The sequence below is a fragment of the Lycium barbarum genome, chromosome 8, assembly GCF_019175385.1.
Source record: "Lycium barbarum isolate Lr01 chromosome 8, ASM1917538v2, whole genome shotgun sequence".
Lineage (NCBI taxonomy): Eukaryota > Viridiplantae > Streptophyta > Magnoliopsida > Solanales > Solanaceae > Lycium > Lycium barbarum.
The window spans coordinates 73,813,921-73,838,190 of NC_083344.1; the positions used below are offsets into that span (position 1 = coordinate 73,813,921).

A 24,270-nucleotide genomic window follows, 5' to 3' on the forward strand; every position below is an offset into this window, starting at 1 on the left:
TTTTTTTTTGGTACTTCTATAACGCAGTATTTTACTGCGTTATAGAAGTACCAAACAAAATAATTTTTTTCTATAATGCAGTAAAATACTGCGCTATAGTACTTAACGGCTCCGTCTCCGTTAGTGCTATAGCGCAGTAAAATACTGCGCTATGGATACTTTGGTAACTTTTTTTTTATTGAGGTATTTTGGTTCAAAATATTTTTTTTTTGAGCATTTTGGTTCCGGACTCTTTGTGTGGTAACCCACCAAAACCAAAACAAGAGGTAGTTGATGCCATTCAATTCAAAACCCCTATTCCCTACACTTCCTCTCTTCTGTCCTAATAATAATATCAGTTCTAGGGTTTCCTTCCAATTCCTCTTTTTGATCAAACAATCATATCATGGATATCGAGTCCACCGAGCTCCATGACTGGGAACTGCTTCACCCCAACTCATCTTCAGATTCCGAGCTCGATCTTAACTCACCCAAAAACCATGTTGAAACAGAGGGTCTTATTCAAACCAATTATTTCTCCGTAGATACTCCTTTTGTTGCTTATGGTAGTGAAAAGGGCTCTGAGGAATCCGATAATTTGAGTTGGGTTGAACCCGGCACGCTTCCCAGGAAGAATTCGGGTGGGTTCTTGTCCGGTTCTGTTACTGAAAAATCTGAATTTGAGGGGGGAAATGATGTTGGTGTGCTCGAAAACCCCAAAGTACAAGTGGGTTTTGGAGGAATTGATGAAAATGAAGTGAAATTTGACGGTATAGCCCAGGTGGGTGTTGTGGATAACTCAAAATTACAAATGGGTTTTGCTGGAAACAAAGAGATGGATAAAACCGAGGTGGGTTTTGGAGGAATTGAAGATATAGGTAGTGATAATGGGAAAAATCATGAGGAATATTTGTCTGATACTAGTGAAATTGTGAAATTTGGGGATGTTGAAGAGGTTTGTGTGGAAGAAAAGGAGAGGGATGAAGTAGTAGAAGTTACTAGTAAAGGAGGGGAGGAGAAGAGGAGTTTGGTGTGGTGGAAGGTACCATTGGAGCTTCTCAAGTATTGTGTGTTTAGAGTTAGGCCTATGTGGGCTTTCTCTGTAGCTGCTGCTGTCATGGGGTTTGTTATATTAGGTCGTAGATTGCATAAAATGAAGAAGAAGACCAAGGGTTTGGAGCTCAAAGTTACTGTCGATGATAAGGTTAGTCTTTCCCCATTTCAATACCCTTATGTTCTTTTTTCCTCACTATAGGTGCTAACCCTTAAGCTAGATTGCGGGTTGGGATGCTGCGTCATCCTCTTTATCCCCGAAAAAAAAAATGACGCTTCAACTAGAAAGGGCTGGGCCTTTGTGATGCTAGTGTAGAAGAGGGGGACTTTAAAACTACAATAACATACCCAGTGCAATCCCACAAGTGGTGTCTGGGGAGGGTAGGATGTATGCGGACCTTATCCTACCTTTGTTGGGTAGTGAGACTTTAAAATTGCGAATTTGAAAATAGTTGGGACCTTAGGGGTCATGACTCTTTAGTATACTCTTTAGTAAGTATAGGAGATCCTTTTTTTTTTTTTTTGGCTCATTACCGATGTTCTAGTTATATGGCCCTCTTCACAGGAGATCATTAAAATATAACATAGGAGACAGGTAAATAAATTAAAGGAGATCTTTGTAAGGTTGTTTTCTTCTATTCAAATCCTAGTGAGTATGAGCCTGTTTGGATGGGCTTATGCTTATAAGCTGCAAACAGCTTATAAGCTAAAAAAATAAGTTGGGGTAGTCTAATTTTTTTTTTTTTTAGCTTATAAGCTGCTTTAGATAAGCTAAGTCAAATGGGTCAAATTATTTTTTTGAGCTTATTTTAAGCACAAAATGACTTTAAGTTGGCCAGCCAAACACTCAAAAAAGCTGAAAACAGCTTATAAGCCAATCCAAACGGGCTCTATATCTCTCGTGTGTGGTTTGCGGGCTATTACACAGGAGCGGGGTTTACCCTGTGCGCACCCAAAGGATAGCGGGTGCGGGTTTCCTTGTCATAAAAAAAATAAATCCTAGTGAGTATAACAATATTGTATAGCAGATTGCCTTGTCTATATGCAAGACAAAGTCAGAGGAATTAGTAAGTAGCTTTTGTCATCATTGCTTTGGTTTTGACCTTGTCTTCATCAAGGTTTAAGTTCAAACACTAATATAATTCCATGGTATTTTCTTCAAAGTCTCTTGGAAATCGAGACTCTTAGTTAGCTATGTAATATGGTGATCGGAAGAACAATTGATTTGTAAAAATTCTTTGTGGCCACTAAGGCGTCAAACTTTGGCATTTCTTTGATTTTTAGGGTTGTCACTTGCATCATATTCAAATTGTATCTAGGATATTGGTGTGTTATTGCATCTGGAAGGTGTAGGATGTGGCTAGTTACGCATCACATTTGGCTCCTGATGGGGTGCTATTTTATAGAGAAATGGTATATTGGCTGATAACACCCTCAGATTTTTCTTACCCTTGTATCAGTTTGGTAATCAGGATTTCTATATCTTCTTTAATGAGTGAAATCGCGAGCAAAAATGTTTATTCTAGCTCAGCCCTGATATCGCTTGTAATTTACTTGTCGGAGCATGCGATGGTCACATTTTGTACTTTCCCCATAGGTGGGGTCTGGGGAGGGTAGGATGTATGCAAACCTTTGTGAAGCATGCGATGATCACATAACTGGATAATACCAAAATTGGCGATTATTTTGAAATTGTTGTTTCAACAAAGAAAAGTAACAAATAGTTCCCCATGGATGCAGATGCTACTGCCCAAAATAGTTTGAGAAAGATAAACCTTTTTTATAGTTGTATCAGATGGCTAAGACAACACAAATGTTGAAAAGTTTCTTTTTGTAAATCTATAAATTTCATCAATAAATACCAAGATGGTGTTAAAAATTATGTACGAAGTGAGCATGTGGTTTAACCACCTTCATCAATCTCCTATCTATTCAACAAGGTAAACTTTCTTTGTACCAATGAATAAGAATTATGTTCTAATTGTGCTATATCATTCTCTGTTATTTGTATTTTTACTTTCATTCCACATTGCCTTAGTTCGTTTCCAGTATTGTGTAGCCTCCAACTTCTGCCGCTGTAGACTCGAGAAAGAAGAAGTAAAAGGGGAGAGAAAATAAACCAATCACTCAAGACATTTTCATTTGATGCAGCTAATGTATATTTTATTGGCATTGTTACCATTTAATGCCATCAAATATCCTTTCCAGGCCTAACATCAAGTTTGGTTCATTTTTCATTTATTTTATTGACTTGCGTATACATTGTGATCTATTCTGCATCCTGTACTAAATGTTACCAGAAGTACATGCTCTTTTTAAACCCCCATTTTGATGTGCCCTATAAAATTGAATAACCAAGGGTGCTCAGGTGTTGTGTCTCGGAGGTATTAGTAGCTTTGATGTTGTAGACTCAAAACGTCTGAAATTTTTTAGTCATTGTGTTGTCCGAATATTGATAGGGAACCACTGGATCAAATCCATATATCCTATCTATTGCCTGGGGCCTGTTTCTTCTCACTGTCAAAGGTCTCTGTGTTTTGATTCATTGTTCATTATGTGCAGAAGGTATCTCAATTCATTAGCCGTGCTGCACGCCTTAATGAAGCATTTTCTGTTGTGAAGCGGGTTCCTGTGATTCGGCCTCAGCTGCCAGCACCTGGAGTTTCAGCATGGCCTGTCGTGAGTTTGAGATAGATGTATAATCTTTGTAAAGTAAAAAGCGGAAGAAGATGGCGTTGTCACCATGTCCATTTGATATATGGCTGTGTTTTTGTGTGTAAGCTATCTCTGTATCACCTTCTCAGTGTATTCCTAAACAGACTAAAGTACGATTTTAAAGCTATGTATAAAACTCTTTTATCTGTTTCCCATGTCTTGTTGTATGTTTCCTTAATAGTACTCCCTCCGTCCCAAAAAGATTGTCCTCTTTTGACTTAGCACAAAGTTTAAGAAATAACGGAGGACTTTTGAAATGTGTGGTCCAAAACAAGCCTTAGATATTTGTGTGGCTGTAAATCATCTCGTAAAGTTAAATTGTTTCTAAATATAAAAAGGGGACAATCTTTTTGGGACAGATTAAAAAGGAAAGGAGGACAATTTTTTTGGAACAGAGGGAGTAGTATTTTTCGTTTTGATAAAGCTCTGTAAATAGTTTTTCTTTTTTCCTACCAATCAGTAATTCATGGTGGACTGTGTTCTTGCTTTACATTCCAGCAACTTTTGAAGGGCCGGGAATAATGATGTCTTGTTAAGTTCTGCAGACTGCAGGAAGGTGATAAACAGAATTGTACATTTATCAACAAAAAGAAGAAAAAAGCATTTAAGGCAGGCAACTATTGTATTTATGCTCTTTTCCAAGTTTATAAAAAAAACATTTGACTTGATTATGCTATTAGGTTAGGTGATTCTCAAGAGCCATTAAAAATATAATATTAAGCACAAAATACATAATTAATACTACTCAAAGGGCGATTCAAAGTGTTAAAATTTGAGGCAAACAATGGGTAACTCTATGCAGTTTTGGTCTAAATTATCATCCCACACTTCAACTCTTGCTCGTCCTCGAGCAATCACTAAAACAACTTTCAATAAATCAAGTCTAGGAACACAATCACTTTGATTGATACTAACAATTAGGCCTTATAGTAAGGGTGAAATATAGGGAACCTCTTGTTTTTGATATCCCTTAAATTGTCTTAAAGAGTAATCCTTCCGTTCACTTTTACTTGTCTACTATACTAAAAATAATTTTTCACTTTTACTTGTTCACTTTAGCATATCAAGAGAAAGACAATTTTATTTTTTCTATTTTACCCTTAACAATAACTACTCAATCCTCGAATCTCTTTCCAAATTCATTGAAATTATACACCATTAATATGAGTGCACTTCACGTATTGTTTCTTAAGAGGCGTATAAAGTCCATTGTGGACAAGTAAAAGTGAACCGAGGGAGTAAATTTTAGTTAGCAGTATCGTGAAAATTGATTCTTATGCACGTGCACATTCTTTTCTTTCTATGCTTTAGATTGATTATTATTATGCACGTATACATTACTTTGGGAGGCAGGATGTTTTATGTAACAAGTGTTTTCAAATTTATCACTTCTTCTCCTAGCATGTCATAAGGCCTAATGGAAACTTGTAAAATTAAAGGTAAGTAGGTCGGAAAAGTCAATAACTCTAAATGAATGGGGAGAAAAGCTGGTCGTGATTAATGACCTAAACCACGAATGTGCTATGCCAAACCCTGTATTTAAAGATCTGAAACAAGAGAAATTGATGTCATGATGTGCTTATTTTTTACAATTTAAGGGATTCAAGATATGGTTTTTGGGAGGTTTGGGTGCTAGAATTTCTAATTTAAATAGTCTTTTAGACTTAAGTGTTGAGGGTCTTCATTGATAAATACACTTTTATAAGTTTGGTCTAGTTGTCCGTTATGTCCTAACTTCATTAATTATTCATTTATTTGTGTCGATGCGTATATATGGTTTTCTTGTATATTACGGTTGTTACCTCAAGAGTTGGTTAGTATTTGAGTTTATGATGATTATTTTTTACACTCTTTTTCATTACACAGGATATGGTAATAAACCCGAAGTTTTTTTTTTTTTTTTTTTTTTTTTTGTTGTTGTTGTTTTGAAATACCACTACGTAATACTTAGTGGATAAACCCAAAGCTGAAGTTTAAATTAATAAATAAATAAATAAGAGAATGGATTTTTTTTTTAATTATTTCGTTCTTTTTTCTTCATAATGCTGATTGATTCGGAAAACTTGGATGATTTCTATAAATAAAACGCGCATAACTTATTATTGTCTCCTTCTCTAAATTCGTATAGCAATCGTAGGTTACAATAAATTTGAATGCACAGGTAATTTACAAAGGGATTAAAAAGAAAACAGAAAATGTAATTAAAAAACTTTGTATTCCATTCTTACCAAGTATAGCTCAATCCCTTGAATGGCTGATTTGTAGTACTGGTAACTTTCCTTACAACACAAATTTTTAAAAATGATAGCCGTTAATAGTTTTATATCTTTTTTGTTTAAATACACTGTTGAACCTTTATTAAAGTATTATGTATACTAAGATCATTGCTTAGATTTTCTTCACAAATCAATGATTTTCACAATATTCTTTCAGACAAACAAAAGATTCTCACAAAATCTTTGTTCCTTGTTGCAGATTTTTCTCTCTTTTAAATAGAAGAAAGATCTTTGAAATAGAATGACTAATTCCACTCGTTGTGCAGCTTGCAAACAATTAAGAAGAAGATGTCCTTCGGATTGTATCCTTTTGCCATATTTTCCACCAAATAATCCACAAAGATTTTCTTATGTTCATAGTATCTATGGTGCTAGCAATGTTGGAAAGAAGCTCCAGGTAAATACGATAATATATTCCTACAAGAATCTTACTTGATTTTCTTGCGTCAAATATGTTTTTTAAGTATATTTGTACATACAAGATATTATTTTGTACATTCATATCTCATTCAATCCTTCATAATATATGTGTCACTATATACTCCAGTCATTTATTTAGGTTAGTTAGAATGTGATCCTTTCTTTCCGTAGCTCCTATCCTTCAATGATAATTAAGTGCTATCAATAAATTAAGAACTACATAGAGAAAGCAGTGATTATTAACTTATTTATGATGCACAATTATATTTTGAAAAAGTAAAGATATATGAATGGACGCCCATATATAATTAAATTGTTTCATATATGTGTCATACTTTAAACCGTTATACTTTGAGATGGAAAGAGTAATATATCCACTCTGCAAATCCTTTCTTATTGTTTCACACATTCATTAGTAAAGAGCATTTGCATCTATTTAATTTTGGCATTAATTCGGAAAGATATATGAACTCACAAGTTCTAGTTTCGTATGAAATTAATTATTGCAGCAAGTGGAAGAGCATGAACGAGGGAATGTAGCAGACTCATTGTACTATGAGGCATATTGCCGAATAAAGGATCCAATTTATGGTTGTGTTGGGATCATTACTGTTTTACATGAAGAAATCTACCACTTACAATACCAATTGGCTAAAATACAAGCTCAAATTGACTTGCTCAAAGCTCACCCGCCACTTCAAGGACTTGAATTTTCAGCCAACTTATTGGCTGATCAAAATGGGGTTTATGCTTCGTCACCCTCATCATTTGGTCCTTCAATCCATTGGTTTTACTAGAACTTAATTATTATGTAGACTGCTTTTTTGCATAATATTTCTTGGGCATTTCATGAATTCGATCCCTTGAGCTACTTTGTGATATTGTAAGCTTTAATTTGGACTTCTATCCTTAACTTCTCTGGTTTGATTTCATTCATCCTATTTTACATGTGATCAACAGTACCATAATAAGCTTAAATCCTTCGATTAAATTAAAGGTAAAGTAAAGAAAATAATATGCTCCACACTCAAATACTCGGAAAGAAAAGAAACAAAGCTACTTTCAAGGCATTGTACTAACTAGTAACATACACCACCCATAGTTTCCCTTACCATTACTCCATCACCGACTCTTGGCTCTATATGTTCCTGATTCCTGAATGATTTAACTTTGCAATTTACAGTCCGTTTATTGTTTCAATCCCTTTAGCACTCAATGTATTCTTGTTGATCACCAGAATATGGGATGGACGATTAAAGAGTGAGTCACAGGACCTTTACTACATCTATTCCGAAATATGATAATTTCAGATCCAAAACATAGACAATCGATGTAGAATTTGCAGGAAAAGGGGATCAGATAGTAAACACTCTTCAGAAAAGAAAAGTAATATGAATTTAAGTTTAAAACAGTTCACTTAAGGAAAATATGAAGACAGAAACTTGATTTGCATTTATCTAATAGCTAGGAAGACAATAACTACACACAAGCAGGGCAGTAGACACTTCAATTCCTAATATAGGCATCCCACAACTAATAATTAGTAACAGGTAGTTAAATACTTCCCTGGGAGCCTACAGGCATTTTACAAAACCAAAGCATAGTACTAGTAGTTCGATATTAGGAGATAAACTGGAAAGGAACATTGGCTGAATGGGAACAGAGTGCCCTGATCATGAGTAGCACGTATTAATCTAGTCCCTTTCCTGATCAGCATGAAGTGAAATCCTGTCCATGATATTGGCTACCACCTCTTTGGACTCCTTGAGCAGCTTGACACTCTTTTTGAGCCTCTTGCGTTTCTCTGCAACCAAAGGCGACTCATCAAGCATTCTCTCAATTCCACCACCATGAGGTGCCATCAGATCCTGAACAATCTCGTCTTCCATTTCCTTGTTAATCATGTTTCGAATGCTGAACATTATGTGCAAGGCCATAGAATCCACCAGCCTCATTAGCACTATTTTCCAATAGGCCATCATTCTCATCTTCAAATCGAAAGCCTGCTGCACCACATCTAGATGCTTCCTCAAATGACCAACATTGATTTCTCCTAATCCTTCAATGTTTATCACGGAGCACTTCCCAGGATCATTCATAATCTCCATGAACATGTGTTGTTGAGCCATGAATATACTGTAAGTCGCTAAATAGTCAGGATTACAAGTGTAATCAGTCAGCTTTTCCATCCCGGTGATTTCCCTTACCCAATCAACTGATTCATTCTTCTTCTTGGAGAGGCAGCAATTTCCACAGTTTTCCACAAAATCCTCTGGAGAGGCAGCCATTTCCTGGACTTTTTCCTGCAAAACATTGAGGAAAACTGCCTGAGGAAGGAAGTTTGGTAATCCAATCCCTTTCGTGCCTGTAAAGCCATGATCTCTTCCATCAAGAAGTCCTCCATTTTCTCAAATTTCTTGGAATGTAGCTCATTAGAGTATTGATCAAGAATTTCAGCCAGTCTAGCTGTGCAGTGCATTTCGTTTTCTTCCGGGTACTCATCAAACTCCCCACTTAGAAGAATTTTCTTTAATGAATCCTTGGATGAACTCAGAATGCGCATAAATGCCGTCAGAGCTTCAGCCACAGAAGTTAGATGCTGAGGAAGCCTGTTGAGTTCTGCAAGATTGGCAGCAAGTTTGTCATTGATCTTCCTCACAATTTCAGGCAAGCATTTTGAAATGATGGTTGCTTGAATATGCACCAGCTTTTGTGCCAGAACTGAAACGCCAACCATGGATTTATCAATCTTGGATAAAAGTGGATGGGTTGAAAAAAGCCCTGCCTCATCACTCCTGGCTTCTTCATAAGACTCATTCCCAATTCTATCCTCACACAAACATAGCCGAGCCATATGTTCACTTCATCCGCAGTAACCTTCTCAAGCAGCCCTTCAGGAAGTTTGTCGGCCTTGGTCACAACAGCCAGAGTCCTTTCTCCTGTTTTGTCCATCTTTTGAGACATCCTAATGAACTCACAAGCAGGGAAATCAACAGTAGCTGATAAAACATTTAAGATTATGCTTTCCTCAGGAGCTATATACTTCATAATAATATCATAAATTTGTTCATAAATGTCTTCAGGTTGTCCTTGTACAGCAACTCTAGTGATGCCAGGCAAATCCACCATGGTCAAGTCAGGGACACCATTCTTTTTCACTACAAGTGTTAAAGGGTTGTTAGATATGCCCTTACCATGGCCAGCAATCTCATCAGTAGCACGAATGATATAATCTGCAATGGCAACTTCATCGACAGGCAGTGACTTTCCATTGTACTCCAAGTGAAGTAGTGGTTCAGTGGTGTTTGGATCATCCTGCAGCCTCATGATAAGGGGGACCCTGGTGCAAATACCTTGTCCTCTAGGAAGGCTGATTCCAGCAAGAGATTCGAGGACACTGGACTTTCCAGAAGATTGATCGCCTACCACTACGATGGTTGGAAGCTGGATACCTTCTTGCATGATGTTAAGGTGGCGGAGTTTGTCTACACAGTCGAGGAGTGGACGGATTCTATCATTGAAGGATGCAACAATGGGAGGATGAACACCACAAGCTGTTGGTGCTGCTACTACTGCAAGAGGTTTTGGATCAACAACCGCAATTGAATCAAGTGGACTTTGTTCATCAGAAAAGAAGCCATCGGCGTTTTGGTAGGCCATACTTTCTTGATTCTAAGCAAGAATAGTTTTGAAGGTTTCTTTCAGAGGTGAAAATGGTAGTGGTGGTGGTGATGTTTATAAAGGACTTAAAGGGGCTCTTTGGATTGTGAGATAAAACATGTAGGGGTCGTTTGTACGCAGAATAAGGTGGATATTCCAAGATTAAGTTTGGAATTAGCTTTATACTTTACTTGGTACAAGGGATAAATTTATTTTTTTACTAAATAAAATATAAATTTAATCCCAAACTTTATCCTGGATATCTCATCTTATCCCATCTTATTCCATAAGACTTGTTATAGTTTTATCTCACCTCCTAGGTGAGATAAATTAGTCCAAGGATAATAGTCCCAGGAATATAATCCCGGGATAACTTAGCTCGCGTACCAAACGATCCCATATACTTCTCGTATGCTATTTGGTTTGACAGGTAAACAAAATACTAGCTTCTTTATTCAGTTTTCTAATTTTTCTATTACACTTGATAAAGTTGAGTGACTAATATGAAATTATACAGTTTCACAGAATTAACTTCTATGGGATATCTATTGTGCAAAAAAGAAGGTGTTCTTAGTAAGACAAATCATCCGAACTTAGAGAGTGGCTGTGAAGATATTACTTTTGATTGAAGAAAGCTCAAATGAAAGCTACACCTTTTTTATGCTTTCTTTTCCAATCTATAGGTGTTTTAGAAAGAAAGAAAAAAAGAATCACCAGACGATAGGTGATTCTATAGTGAAATACGCGACCTCGTTTGATTGGTTTCTGAATTCTTTTTTGGTTTTCATTTTCTGGAGGAAGATATTCCTTGATTTTGGATTGGATTCTGTTCATTGGAAGAAGGGTTCATGAATCATGATGCAAAAGATAGCAGCTCTACATATTGCTATTAAATACACTCTTGAATCTATTAAAGTATTGGAAAATGATTTTTGGGCAGAAATCTTGTGGGCAGAACGAGGACATTTATGTCATTTCACACGTAAGTTGATAATTTCCATCCAGTTATGCCCTTAACGGTTTAGTCCAACGTTTGGTTAACGTTAATGACGCCGTCAGACATTAACTGGCGGCGTCTCTCTGTTCTCTCTCCATTTTAGAATCATTTCTCTTCTCAATGCATTGTAAAAATAAATTTGCAGCACGCTTCTCGTTCTCCAATGGTGTATTCCTTTTACTTCTTCGTATAATACGCCTGTGTATATTCCCAATTTTTTCCTCTATCGTATGGACCACAAAGCGTACTCAATCAAACCCTAGTTTTCTATTTTGGAAAAAAATTGCATCGTACTCTCTTCTTCTTCTTCTCTGAAAAATCCCTATATGTTGTATTTAGAGGAAACTACTTCAAGTCATATGATTAACTAATAAGGAAAACTGGAAAGATTAAATTTTCTAACTTAACTTGTAAACATATTTATGTTAAAATCAGGCTAATTCTTCAAACAGCAGTGGGGATAATCCCATTTTATATTTTCTAACTTATTTTGATTTGTTGCTTGACTACAAAATGAACTTGGTTGATCCTTCAATTTATGGTCACCTATATTGACCATAGGAATTTAAAAAAAACCAGGGAATTTACACTGTAATAAAAAAAAAGTATAGCTACATTGTTTAGATTGAATCAAAACAACTAATTGACTACTTAACCACACTTACGTAGCTAGCTCCTTCACTCGACAAACTTGTTGTCGCGTAGTAAGTAGTGTATCGTGCACTAGTGTAGTTACAATAATTTTAACAAAATCAATATTTCTTCATAAACAACTGTTTAGATCATCTAGTCTAGTGTCCTATGTCTGATGTGTTATGGTTTGATTTAAATAATTGAGATGGGACAATTAAACACTTGTAAAATTTTGTTGATTGACAACCAAAATGTAACTTGGTTGATCCTTCAACTAAGTCATCTGATGGTCAGCTAAATAGACCATAGGAATTTGAAAAATCAAGAAATTTATACTATAATAACAACTTTTTGTGTTATGACCAACATAACAAGATGTTAAATATGATAAGATGTACAACTACATTGTTTAGATTGAATTAAAACAACTAATTTTTTTAATTCACGGGGTCGAGCCCGTTGGACTCACTTGTGTTTTGTCTTTTTTGTCAATTTGAAACTAATCACTAAGTCACAAGATTTTAAAATTGATAACATGTACAAGTAAACCTACATTGTTTTGATTGAATTAAAACAACTAATTAACTACTTAACCACACTTATGTAGCTAACTCCTTCACTAGCTGAACTTGTTGTTGCGTAGTAGCTAATCTCTCGTGCGGTAGTGTAATTACAATATTTTTCATATGCCACAATTTAATACATGTCATGTGCTTGTTTTATTAATCACCAAATGAGCCATTGCAAAACCATACACAAGGCCAACACAGCCGGCAATCTTAAGTAGCAAATACATGAACTATGGAAACATTGTAATCAGCACAGATTAAACATTATAAAACCAAGTGAAGATCAAACACAAGATACTTAAGCTATCTCCATAACCATTACAAAATGCAGCCGGATTTCTAGTCATGCAATGGGTGGATCAAAATATTCGTGAAAAATTTCAATGGCAAACCTTTGCCTGAAAGCATGTATACTGTTTTGGCGCAAACCCTCCATGCTTTGGCCAGTCATTATGAATTCAATGAACTTCAATGAATAAACAACACATGCTTCACCGATTTTGTCCTGTGGAACACCCTCAACGTGCTTAACCTTCCAAGGTTTGGTAAGGTTGTCTGGGGACAAATGGTTGAACTTACTGTAGTCTTTTAGCAGGTTTGGAAATAGCCTCTAAATCAGCATTATTAGACTGTCAACATTTTCTTCTGGGTTTACTCTTTTGTTGCAGTCTTAAACCTCAATCGTGGCATCATCAATGAGGAAAACAAGGGTGCAGTAGTGTTTGTCCTCCACATTCCATACATAGAACACTCTCTTAGCCAATGCCCAAGATATACCATATGGGTGCGGAAAATCACATGTCACATAGTCCAGTATCTGCGAATCGAATTTATATTCCACTGTCACCCCTTCAATACCTCTTTCTTCTTCTTCTTTACTTTTCTTCAAGCTTCTTCACATTTTCATCTGCTGCTCCATCAACTCTTTGCTTATCTCTACCTCATTTAACATTACTATTCCCATGCTGCTCTAGTCTCTCGAGAATGGTAGTATTTACCACTCGGATACTTTCCACCTCTTCTAGCACCTTATTTATAGTAGTTGGATCATTGACACCTTGACTGCAAACGCCTGAGCTACCAACACCTCCATCTCCTAGCCCCTCTACACAAACATAACCAGATGAATGTTGTTACACCTCGGAAATTTTTCGTGAGCCATCAATGAATAGACCAACGAAGGGCATGAGTGTGCGATGTTTTACTAAGTAGGGGATGACTATTTATGAACTTTGGAAATAAGAAAGTTGCAGAATTTCATTTCAGCCCAGTGGTCGTAAAATGGAATACGACCCATAAAGTGATTTACGGATCGTAAAGTGCCATCATCCTTCAACATTCCAAAATTTTAACTTTCTGTCAAATGCATCAAATGGTTAAAAACGACTTGGAATACGGACCGTAAATTGAAATACGGCCCGTAAACGGAGTCGTAAACTGCCATGATCTTCAACCTACCTTTATGGTTTTGATATGATTAAATACGGTCATGGAGGAAGGACCGTAAACCAGTATACGGCCCGTAAAGTGGGGTTTACGACCACTGTACACCCCGACTGCTGTTCATTAAAAATCAGATTTTGAGTTATTAAAAAGGGACCCTAAGCTCATTTTATTTCATTTCCCACCTACACGGTTCAAGAACTCTCTAGAGTAATCCAAAACACTTCAACCATAAGAATAACAAGGAAATCAATGATCAACAACATTAAATCCATGAAACAAAGTGTGTGAAACTCAAGTGAAGATCATCCAAACCAAGAAGTTCCAAAAAAGAGTGAAGTAGGATTTTGGTGCTAGAGGAGTAAATCCATTCAAAGCTTGTTCAACCATCATCTAAGGTAAGTTTCATGACCATTTCATGTTGGTTAAGGTATTGGAAGGTTAAGACACCCGAATTGTATAAAAGCATAACAAATGGGTCATAAATGAATGAATAGTTCCATGAGTGAATGGTAGTTGTATTGAATCATGAATGTTAGTGTGTTGTGAGTATGAATACGTTATAAATGACATGGAAACCATGAGATAAGTGTGATACATGAGAAAATATGATAGTGAACCCAAAACCATAAATGTGAGAAAAATGAAGAGAAATGGTGGATCGTGGTCATTGTATATGTCACGACCCGACTCGGGGCCGCGACGAGCACCCGGTGCTAGCCCACCCGGGCACCCTCTTAGCTTACTCTTATGCTTACATCTAGGTGAGCCACATAATTATACATGCATTTCCATTCATTCGTCAACTAGTCCCATTTGGACAACAACCCATTTATATCATCATAGGCATCTATGCCACATCAATGTACATGGGCCCACGTGGCCGACAAAATGATATACTAAACATAGGCCAACAAGGCCAAACACATCTACCCACACACACACATATATCTACGAGCCTCTAAGAGTATAACATATCACATTAGCGGGATAGGACCCCGCTATGCCCATAATTATATACACAAAAGAATGAGTACCCAAAAGATATGGCTCCGAAGAAAATGGAGCTCTCTATGTAATCTCCAAATAGGCAGCTATGGATCAGGTCTGTCTCCCTGTGCACCTGCGGGCATGACGCAGCGTCCAGAAATAAAATGACGTTAGTACGAAGAATGTACTGAGTATGTAAAGCGTGATTAACATCAATATAGAAGCATCATAGAAAATATAGGAAGTGGCACAGGAGGAAAGACAATAATATCATCATCATGGCACTTACCTGCCTTTCATAGGAACTTTCCATTTCTCATGCGTATTTCATAATAGTACTCGTACCCTACTTGTGCTCATATTCGCATACATGTCCTTATTCGTATACATAGTCTTTTCACATTCATATTCATATTCATATCATATACATAGCCATACACTTATATACATACATAGCGTGCCCGACCATAAGGTTCGGTGTTTCATACGTACTTAGCCAACCAAGGCTCAATGTTATTTCTACCTGGCCCTACCAAGGCTTCAGGATTATCCGTACCATCTGCAGAGGTGTGCGCGCGTTACGTAATCGTATACATACTTTATAAATAATCATATACATATATACGTCCATATACATATATTCTACCCGACATTATAAGCTCGGGGTGTCATTATAGCCCTTCATAGGCACATGTGAATATAATAGCCCGTAGGCACCTTTAGAATCATTATTATTATCATCGTCATCACTATCATCGTCATTGTTGCTACATCCATATCTTAGGCTTACTCGTCATATGAGGGGCGTAGTACAATCGTAGTACATGTTAAGGATCGTGAGCTTATGAGCTCGGAGTGTCAATCACTTGAATACAACATACTCATATAGAGGAATTAGAAGTTTGGCCAAGAATCATGCCTTATGAAAGAAGGGTTAGCCTTACATACCTTTTCGTCGGACTATTCTACACTTGCACGTTTCCTTCCAATGCTAGCGTCTATACCTTCATTAATATCATAACAATGGCCATTAGTCATTCACATCATCCACATTATCTAGATTTCTCAATTTGCTTCTAATTCTCCCATATTTATGGTCATGACCTCCAACTTTGTCCATTCGTCTAAAGTGTCTAGTTCATGATCTTAGTACCATTTATAATACATTCATATCGTAACACAACAACATTCATAATTCAATTCAAACTATTCCTCAAAATGTCACTATTCACCATACATGACCTAGTTGACCACATTTTCTACAATCCATGTATTTTAATTCTCCAATACCTTAAACATCTTGTAAAAATCATGAATCTTACCTTAGAAGTTGTAGGAACAAGCTTTGGTTGATAATACTCCTCTTTGAGCAAAACCCTAGTTTTTCTCCATTTGGATTTCTTGACTTGGATGATCCTTGATGATTCCCTTATCCTTGATTCACTTGTCTTAATGTTATTGATGGCTTATAATCCTTGAAAACTCATATAATAAATGTAGAGAGAAGTTTTAGAGAGAAGTGGTGTAATGTTGTAATGAAATAAGACAAGTCTTGATCCTCACATTTAATGAATTGAAAAATCTGTGCTGGGTGAACAGTGGTCGTCCATGGAGGTTTACGACCCGTATTCCACTATACGGCTCGTCCTCCATGGGCGTAATTAACCATTTCCAGAACCAGAAGCTGGGCTGCCTTCATGGTGGTTTACGACCATGGTTTACGGGCCGTAAATCACTTTACGGTCCGTCCACCTAGTCGTATTTAACCATTTCTTCGGCTGGCAGAAAGTTGAAACCTTGCATGGCAGTTTACGACTGCCAGTTTACGGACCGTATTGCAATTTACGGTCCGTATTTTGCGATTTATGACCACTGGGCAGTTGCAATTCTGCAACTTCCCATATTTCTTAGACTTCTCATTTTAATCACCCCCGTCCATGCACATGCATTGCTCACCTTGTATCTCATCTTAACTTAGCCAACTTCCTCGTCTCACATCGGATACTTTCGAAATCTCGCCTAAGGTCATCAACGTCGTTTGTTGCTCATGGACATCATGCACTCATATTCATCACTAGTTCATTCTCTTGCGTACCAACGGAAAATTTTCCGAGGTGTAACATTCTACCCCCTTAGGAACATTCGTCCTCGAATGTTAAAGGCTTGGGGAATTCTATAAAAATTTTGCCAGAGTTTCCTCTGTAATGTGGCACTACCACCCTGTCACAACAACCCACAATAACAATGCCTCACAGGGCAATAATACAACAGCACTAGAAATTTGGCCACACACGACCTGAATGTACAAAAGGGAATCATACATACCTCATGATCTCGACGTCTCATCTTGGACTTCTCCCAATGGCTGAAATAAATGTGGGTATTTGGATCGCATATTCTCTTCCGCTTCCCATGTCATTTCCTCTCGATTTTTATTTCTCCACAGAACTTTAATTGAGGCCACTTCTTTGTTTTTAAGCCTCCATACTTACCTATCTAATATGGCAATGGGTATTTCATAAAAAGTTAACTTTTCTGTCACTTGAATATCATTCACTGGGGCGATCCTCGTAGGATCTCCAACACACTTCCGAAGCATCGAGACATGAAATACTGGATGGACTGACTCCAAATCTGGAGGTAGATCTAGCTCATAGGCCACTTTGCCTATTTTGCGCACAACCTCATAGGGTCCGATATACCGGGGACTGAGCTTCCCCTTTTTGCCAAATCTCATAACGCCTTTCATTGGCGACACTTTCAAGAATACCCAATCCTTAACTTGGAACTCTAAGTCCCTTCGACGATTATCCGCTTAGGACTTCTGGCGACTTTGAGCCGCTAACAACTGATCTTGTATAAGCTTGACTTTCTCTATAGCTTGCTGGACCAAATCCGGCCCTATCAACTTGGCCTCTCCAGTTTCGAACCACCCAATCGGGGATCTACACTTTCGCCCATATAAAGCCTCATACGGCGCCATTTGAATGCTAGAATGATAACTGTTATTGTAAGCAAACTCAATGAGTGGCAAATGGTCATCCCAATTTCCTCTGAAATCTATCATACATGCCCGTAACATATCTTCAAGAGTCTGAATAGTACGTTCAGCTTGCCCATCGGTCTGGGGTGAAATGTCATGCTAAGGCGCACTTGGGTCCCTAAACCCTCTTGGAAAGACTCCCAAAACTTAGATGTGAACTGAGTCCCTCTATCGGAGATAATAGATACCGGAACGCCATAGAGTCTCACTATCTCTTTAAGATAAATCTTGGCATAATCTTCTGCCATATAGGTCGTTCTGACCGGTAAGAAATGCGCTGACTTTGTGAGTCTATCCACAATCACCCATATAGAATCATATTTACGTCGAGAACGGGGTAACCCTGTAATGAAATCCATATTAATCACTTCCCACTTCCAAGTTAGGATTTCTATAGCTTGCAATAAGCCACCCGGCTTTTGGTGCTCGATCTTCACTTGTTGGCAATTAGGACATTGAGCTACAAATTCCGCTACGTCTTTCTTCATCCCATTCCACCAATATATAGACTTAAGATCGTGATACATTTTCGTCGCTCCAGGGTGAATGGAGTAACGGGAACAATGAGCTTCTTTCAAAATTCGGTGGCGTAGACCTGCCATATCGGGAACACATAACCTGCCTCGACATCGGAGAACTCCGTCTTCCGTAATATCAAATGATGACTCCTCCTTCTGAGGGAGTGTATCTCTGTACTGCATTAGCATGGGATCCTCATATTGTCGCTCTTTTACTTCCGCTACTAGCGATGAAACTGCTGAATTCTGAATAGCAGCTCCGTTGCTACCTGAGTCCACCACTCGAACTCCTAGGCTAGCTAACTGCTGAAGATCACGGGCCATCTCTTTCTTTTCTGGTCGTACATCATTTAGACTTTCCATTGACCTACGGCTAAGAGCATCAGCCACAACATTTGCCTTTCCAGGGTGGTACAAGATTTCAACATCATAGTCTTTTAGCAACTCTAGCCATCGTCGTTGCCGCAAATTCAACTCTTTCTGCTTGAAGATGTACTGGAGACTCTTATGATCTGTATAAACATCCACATGGACACCATATAAATAATGTCTCCATATCTTTAATGCATGGACCACTGCGGCTAATTCTAAATCGTGGGTTGGATAGTTCTGTTCATGTTTCCGTAATTGTCTAGAAGCATACGCAATCACCTTACCATTTTGCATCAATACACAACCTAGCCCGACGCCTGAAGCATCACAATAAATAACATATCCTTCCAATCCCTCTGGAAGTGTCAAGACTGGGGCTGAAGTCAATCGGTCTTTCAACTCTTGGAAACTACGCTCGCAAGCATCTGTCCATTGAAACTTAGCTGACTTCTGAGTCAACTTGGTGAGTGGCGCAGAAATAGAAGAAAAACCCTCAACAAATATTCTGTAATAACCTGCTAAGCCCAAAAAGCTACGAACCTCCGTAGGAGTCGTGGGCCTTGGCCAAGTCTTCACGGCCTCAATCTTTTGGCTATCCACTCGAATACCGTCAGCTGCACCAATGTGGTCCAGAAATGCCACTGAGTTCAACCAAAACTCGCATTTGGAAAACTTCGCGAATAACTCTCGAGTTCGAAGAACTCCAAGGACAATACGCAAGTGATCCGCATGTTCTGCCTCGGATCTAGAATACACTAGGATATCATCGATGAATACAATCACGAATAGATCTAGAAAAGGTCTGAATACATTGTTCATTAGGTCCATAAACGCTGCCGGGGCATTAGTTAGCCCAAATGACATTACTCGGAACTCGAAATGGCCATATCTTGTTCTGAAAGCTGTCTTAGGGATATCTTTCTCCCTAACTCTTACTTGGTGATACCCGGACCTCAAATCAATCTTTGAAAACCATTTGGCACCTTGCAATTGATCAAATAAATCATCAATCCTCGGGAGGGGATACTTGTTCTTAATCGTCACTTTATTCAATTGCCGATAATCAATGCACATTCTCAAGGAGCCATCCTTCTTCCGGACGAACAATACGGGTGCTCCCCACGGGGATGAACTAGGCCTAATGAAACCTTTTTCAAGCAAGTCTTTCAATTGTTCCTTCAACTCTTTCAACTCTGCGGGTGCCATCCTATAGGGAGGAATAGATATGGGATTAGTGTCTGGCAACACATCAATCGCAAAATCGATCTCTCGCTCGGGAGGAAGGCCTGGAAGCTCTTCCGGGAACACATCCGGAAATTCGTTCACTACCAGAACTGACTGAAGAGTCGGCGACTGAACTTCTACATCTTGAACTCGCACTAGGTGATAAATACACCCTTTCGTGATCATCTTTCTTGCCTTTAGATAGGAAATAAACCTACCTTTTGGTGATGCCGAATTTCCTTTCCATTCTAAGACTGGTTCTCCCAGAAATTGGAAACGAACCATCTTCATTCTACAATCAACATTGGCATAACAAGAAGCCAACCAATCCATGCCCATAATGATATCAAAATCTACCATCTCTAGCTCATGCAAATCAATCATGGTACGACGATCACAAATCATAATCACACAATTCCTATATACTCGGCTAGCTATTACCGATTCACCCACGGGTGTAGACACCTCAAAAGGCTTGATAGACTCCGGCTCAATTATAAATCGACCCACAATATATGGAGTAACATATGATAATGTGGAGCCCGGATCAATCAAAGCATATACATCATGAGAGAATACCGATAATATACCTGTGACCACTTCAGGAGAAGACTCAAGATCTTGGCGTCCAGCCAAAGCATAAATACAGTGCTGAGAACCGCTAGTACTGGGAGCTCTGCCCCTACCTCTACCATGGCCGACTGGCGCATGTGAACTTGGCCCCGTAGGGCATACAAATGCCGAAGATCCAGCTACCGACCCTGATGGCTGGGTCCTACCTCTACCATGCACTGAGGGGAAATCACGCATAATATGGCCCGATCGACCACATGAATAGCAAACATCTGAACCCAATCGGCATTGACCCCAATGCGACTTCCCACACTGGGAACATCGTGGTATAGGTGGCCTTGACTGGCCTGAATCACCTCTAAACTGGGACCCCGAATAACTCTGACTCGGCCCGGGATGAGTAGATCTATCAAGGCTCTGGCCTAAAAACCGTGGAGGTGCATTGGTCATAGAATAGCCCGAATGTCTAGGGAACTGTTGCCGGTGTTCACCTCTGGACTCACTTATTGGGCCCGAAGATCTGGCCCTCTTGCTATGTCCCCTATCCTGTTCACGTTCACTTCTCCGCTGCTGTAGGCTTTCCTCTAAGTTTTGAGCATGTGCCTGAATGCGTGCAATATCCATACCATCCTGAAGGGACGCAGTCAAGCATTTGTCCATCAGATGGGGCCCTAGGCCCTTTACAAATCGGTGTACCCGATCGCCCATATCTGTTACCATGGCCGAAGCATACCTGGCCAAGGAGTTAAAGCGGAGACTATACTTTGTAGCACTCATGTTACCTTGCCTCAAGTTCAAGAATTTATCGGCCCTAGCTCGCCGAACTTCTGGAGGCATGTAATGACGGAGAAAAGCATCGACAAACTCTTGCCATACCGGCGGAGGTGCATTGGCTCCCCGCGAAGCCATCTATACTGTATACCACTGGATCGAGATATCTCTCAATTTATAGGACGCTAGCTCTACCGACTCGGTGTCTGAAGCATGTATCAACCGGAGCGTCCTTAGCATCCATCAATAAAGTCCTGGGGATTCTCCTCCGGTTTCGACCCAAAGAAACCCGGGGGTTTCAAAGTAATGAAGTCACGGGCCCTTGCACTAACAGCCCTGTTACCTTGCCCTGCGCTTGGCCTCTGAGTCTGGGCCGCAACCAACTGAGTCAACAAATTAATGGCCTCTCTCACGTCTTGGCCCGAAGCATTCGGTGGAGGAGCTGGAGCTAGGGCTGAGGCTCCCACGTGCTCCACGGTAATAGGCACTGTCTGGGAGGACTGAGATTGAGCCGTACTCTGGGACTCATCTTCCTCTACTACCTGTGGCGGTGCTCTTTCAGCCCGCTTTTCTGCCACCGTCTTGCCCTTTTGGGCTGCTGTAGCCTTTTTCTTTTTAGGCATCTCTGAAATACACAACACACGATTTAGGAACAAGAATTTCTTACATCATAGCTTTATCGTACGATTCTTATGAAGAAAGAAGGTCATATATTCCTAAAATGTCCGCAACTTCTTGTTTATAAGTGTGGCGCGCAACACACCCTTAACCAAGACTCTACTAGACACGGCTCGTAGACACATCGTAGGACTGAACTACTTTGATATCACTTTTGTCACGACCCGACTCGGGGCCGCGCCGAGCACCCGGTGCTAGCCCACCCGAGCACCCTCTTAGCTTACTCTTATGCTTACATCTAGGTGAGCCACATAATTATACATGCATTTCCATTCATTCGTCAACTAGTCCCATTTGGACAACAACCCATTTATATCATCATAGGCATCTATGCCACATCAATGTACATGGGCCCACGAGGCCGACAAAATGATATACTAAACATAGGCCAACCGCCAAACACATCTACCCACACACACACATATATCTACGAGCCTCTAAGAGTATAACATATCGCATTAGCGGGACAGGACCCCGCTATGCCCATAATTATATACACAAGAGAATAAGTACCCAAAAGATATGGCTCCGAAGGAAATGGAGCTCTCTATGTAATCTCCAAATACGCAGCTATGGATCAGGTCTGTCTCCCTGTGCACCTGCGGGCATGACGCAGCGTCCACAAACAAAAGGACGTCAGTACGAAGAATGTACTGAGTTTGTAAAGCGTGATTAACATCAATATAGAAGCATCATAGACAATATATGAAGTGGCACAGGAGGAAAGACAATAATATCATCATCATGGCACTTACCTGCCTTTCATAGGAACTTTCCATTTCTCATGCGTATTTCATAATAGTACTCGTACCCTACTTGTGCTCATATTCGCATACATGTCCTTATTCGTATTCGTATACATAGTCTTTTCACATTCATATTCATATCATATACATAGCCATACACTTATATACATACATAGCATGCCCGACCATAAGGTTCGGTGTTTCATACGTACTTAGCCAACCAAGGCTCAATGTTATTTCTACCTGGCCCTACCAAGGCTTCAGGGTTATCCGTACCATCTGCAGAGGTGTGCGCGCGTTACGTAATCGTATACATACTTTATACATAATCATATACATATATACGTAGATATACATATATTCTACCCGGCATTATAAGCTCGGGGTGTCATTATAGCCCTTCATAGGAACATGTGAATATAATAGCCCGTAGGAACCTTTAGAATCATTATTATTATCATCGTCATCACTATCATCGTCATTGTTGCTACATCCATATCTTAGGCTTACTCGTCATATGAGGGGTGTAGTACAATCGTAGTACATGTTAAGGATCGTGAGCGTATGAGCTCGGAGTGTCAATCACTTAAATACAACATACTCATATAGAGGAATTAGAAGTTTGGCCAAGAATCATGCCTTATGAAAGAAGGGTTAGCCTTACATACCTTTTCGTCGGACTATTCTACACTTGCACGTTTCCTTCCAATGCTAGCGTCTATACCTTCATTAATATCATAACAATGGCCATTAGTCATTCACATCATCCACATTATCTAAATTTCTCAATTTGCTTCTAATTCTCCCATATTTATGGTCATGACCTCCAACTTCGTCCATTCGTCTAAAGTGTCTAGTTCATGATCTTAGTACCATTTATAATACATTCATATCGTAACACAACAATATTCATAATTCAATTCAAACTATTCCTCAAAATGTCACTATTCACAATTCATGACCTAGTTGACCACATTTTCTACAATCCATGTATTTTAATTCTCCAATACCTTAAAAATCTTGTAAAAATCATGAATCTTACCTTAGAAGTTGTAGGAACAAGCTTTGGTTGATAATACTCCTCTTTGAGCAAAACCCTAGTTTTTCTCCATTTGGATTTCTTGACTTGGATGATCCTTGATGGTTCCCTTATCCTTGATTCACTTGTCTTAATGTTATTGATGGATTATAATCCTTGAAAACTCATACAATAAATGTAGAGAGAAGTTTTAGAGAGAAGTGGTGTAATGTTGTAATGAAATAAGACAAGTCTTGATCCTCACATTTAATGAATTGAAAAATCTGTGCTGGGTGAACAGTGGTCGTCCATGGAGGTTTACGGCCCGTATTCCACTATACGGCTCGTCCTCCATGGGCGTAATTAACCATTTCCAGAACCAGAAGCTGGGCTGCCTTCATGGTGGTTTACGACCATGGTTTACGGGCCGTAAATCACTTTACGGTCCGTCCACCTGGTCGTATTTAACCATTTCCTCGGCTGGCAGAAAGTTGAAACCTTGCATGGCAGTTTACGACTGCCAGTTTACGGACCGTATTGCAATTTACGGTCCGTATTTTGCGATTTACGACCACTGGGCAGTTGTAATTCT

The 24,270-nt window shown here is 39.0% G+C and overlaps 2 protein-coding genes and 1 pseudogene across 3 annotated transcripts; 2 read left to right on the forward strand and 1 right to left on the reverse strand.

The window, feature by feature from the left end:
- The first annotated feature begins 258 nt into the window (after nt 1-258).
- On the forward strand, nt 259-3,902 carry LOC132606197 (ATG8-interacting protein 2-like). Of its 2 annotated transcripts, none has more exons than XM_060319590.1 (2): nt 259-1,183; nt 3,598-3,902. In XM_060319590.1, the coding sequence occupies exons 1-2, from the start codon at nt 386-388 to the stop codon at nt 3,724-3,726; spliced, it is 927 nt and encodes a 308-aa protein (XP_060175573.1). In that variant the 5' UTR covers nt 259-385; the 3' UTR covers nt 3,727-3,902. The 2 variants fall into 2 exon arrangements, with proteins under 2 accessions (XP_060175573.1, XP_060175571.1); XM_060319588.1 differs by having other exon boundaries at nt 262-1,183; nt 3,595-3,902.
- Nucleotides 3,903-4,949: 1,047 nt separating this feature from the next.
- LOC132605102 (LOB domain-containing protein 24-like) lies at nt 4,950-7,343 on the forward strand. The gene is made up of 2 exons (XM_060318370.1): nt 4,950-6,420; nt 6,953-7,343. Exons 1-2 carry the CDS (start codon nt 6,265-6,267, stop codon nt 7,238-7,240), a joined length of 444 nt encoding a protein of 147 aa, XP_060174353.1. The 5' UTR covers nt 4,950-6,264; the 3' UTR covers nt 7,241-7,343.
- A 522-nt stretch (nt 7,344-7,865) lies between these two features.
- LOC132606199 (dynamin-related protein 4C-like) lies at nt 7,866-10,950 on the reverse strand (annotated as a pseudogene).
- Nucleotides 10,951-24,270: the final 13,320 nt, after the last annotated feature.

Bases quoted from the DNA above. Each gene is read 5' to 3' on its own strand.
- LOC132606197 (XM_060319588.1), top strand. From the start codon at position 386: ATGGATATCGAGTCCACCGAGCTCCATGACTGGGAACTGCTTCACCCC. The intron at 1,184-3,594 runs GTTAGTCTTTCC...CATTATGTGCAG, and splicing joins AAGTTACTGTCGATGATAAG to AAGGTATCTCAATTCATTAG.
- LOC132605102 (XM_060318370.1), top strand. From the start codon at position 6,265: ATGACTAATTCCACTCGTTGTGCAGCTTGCAAACAATTAAGAAGAAGA. The intron at 6,421-6,952 runs GTAAATACGATA...TAATTATTGCAG, and splicing joins ATGTTGGAAAGAAGCTCCAG to CAAGTGGAAGAGCATGAACG.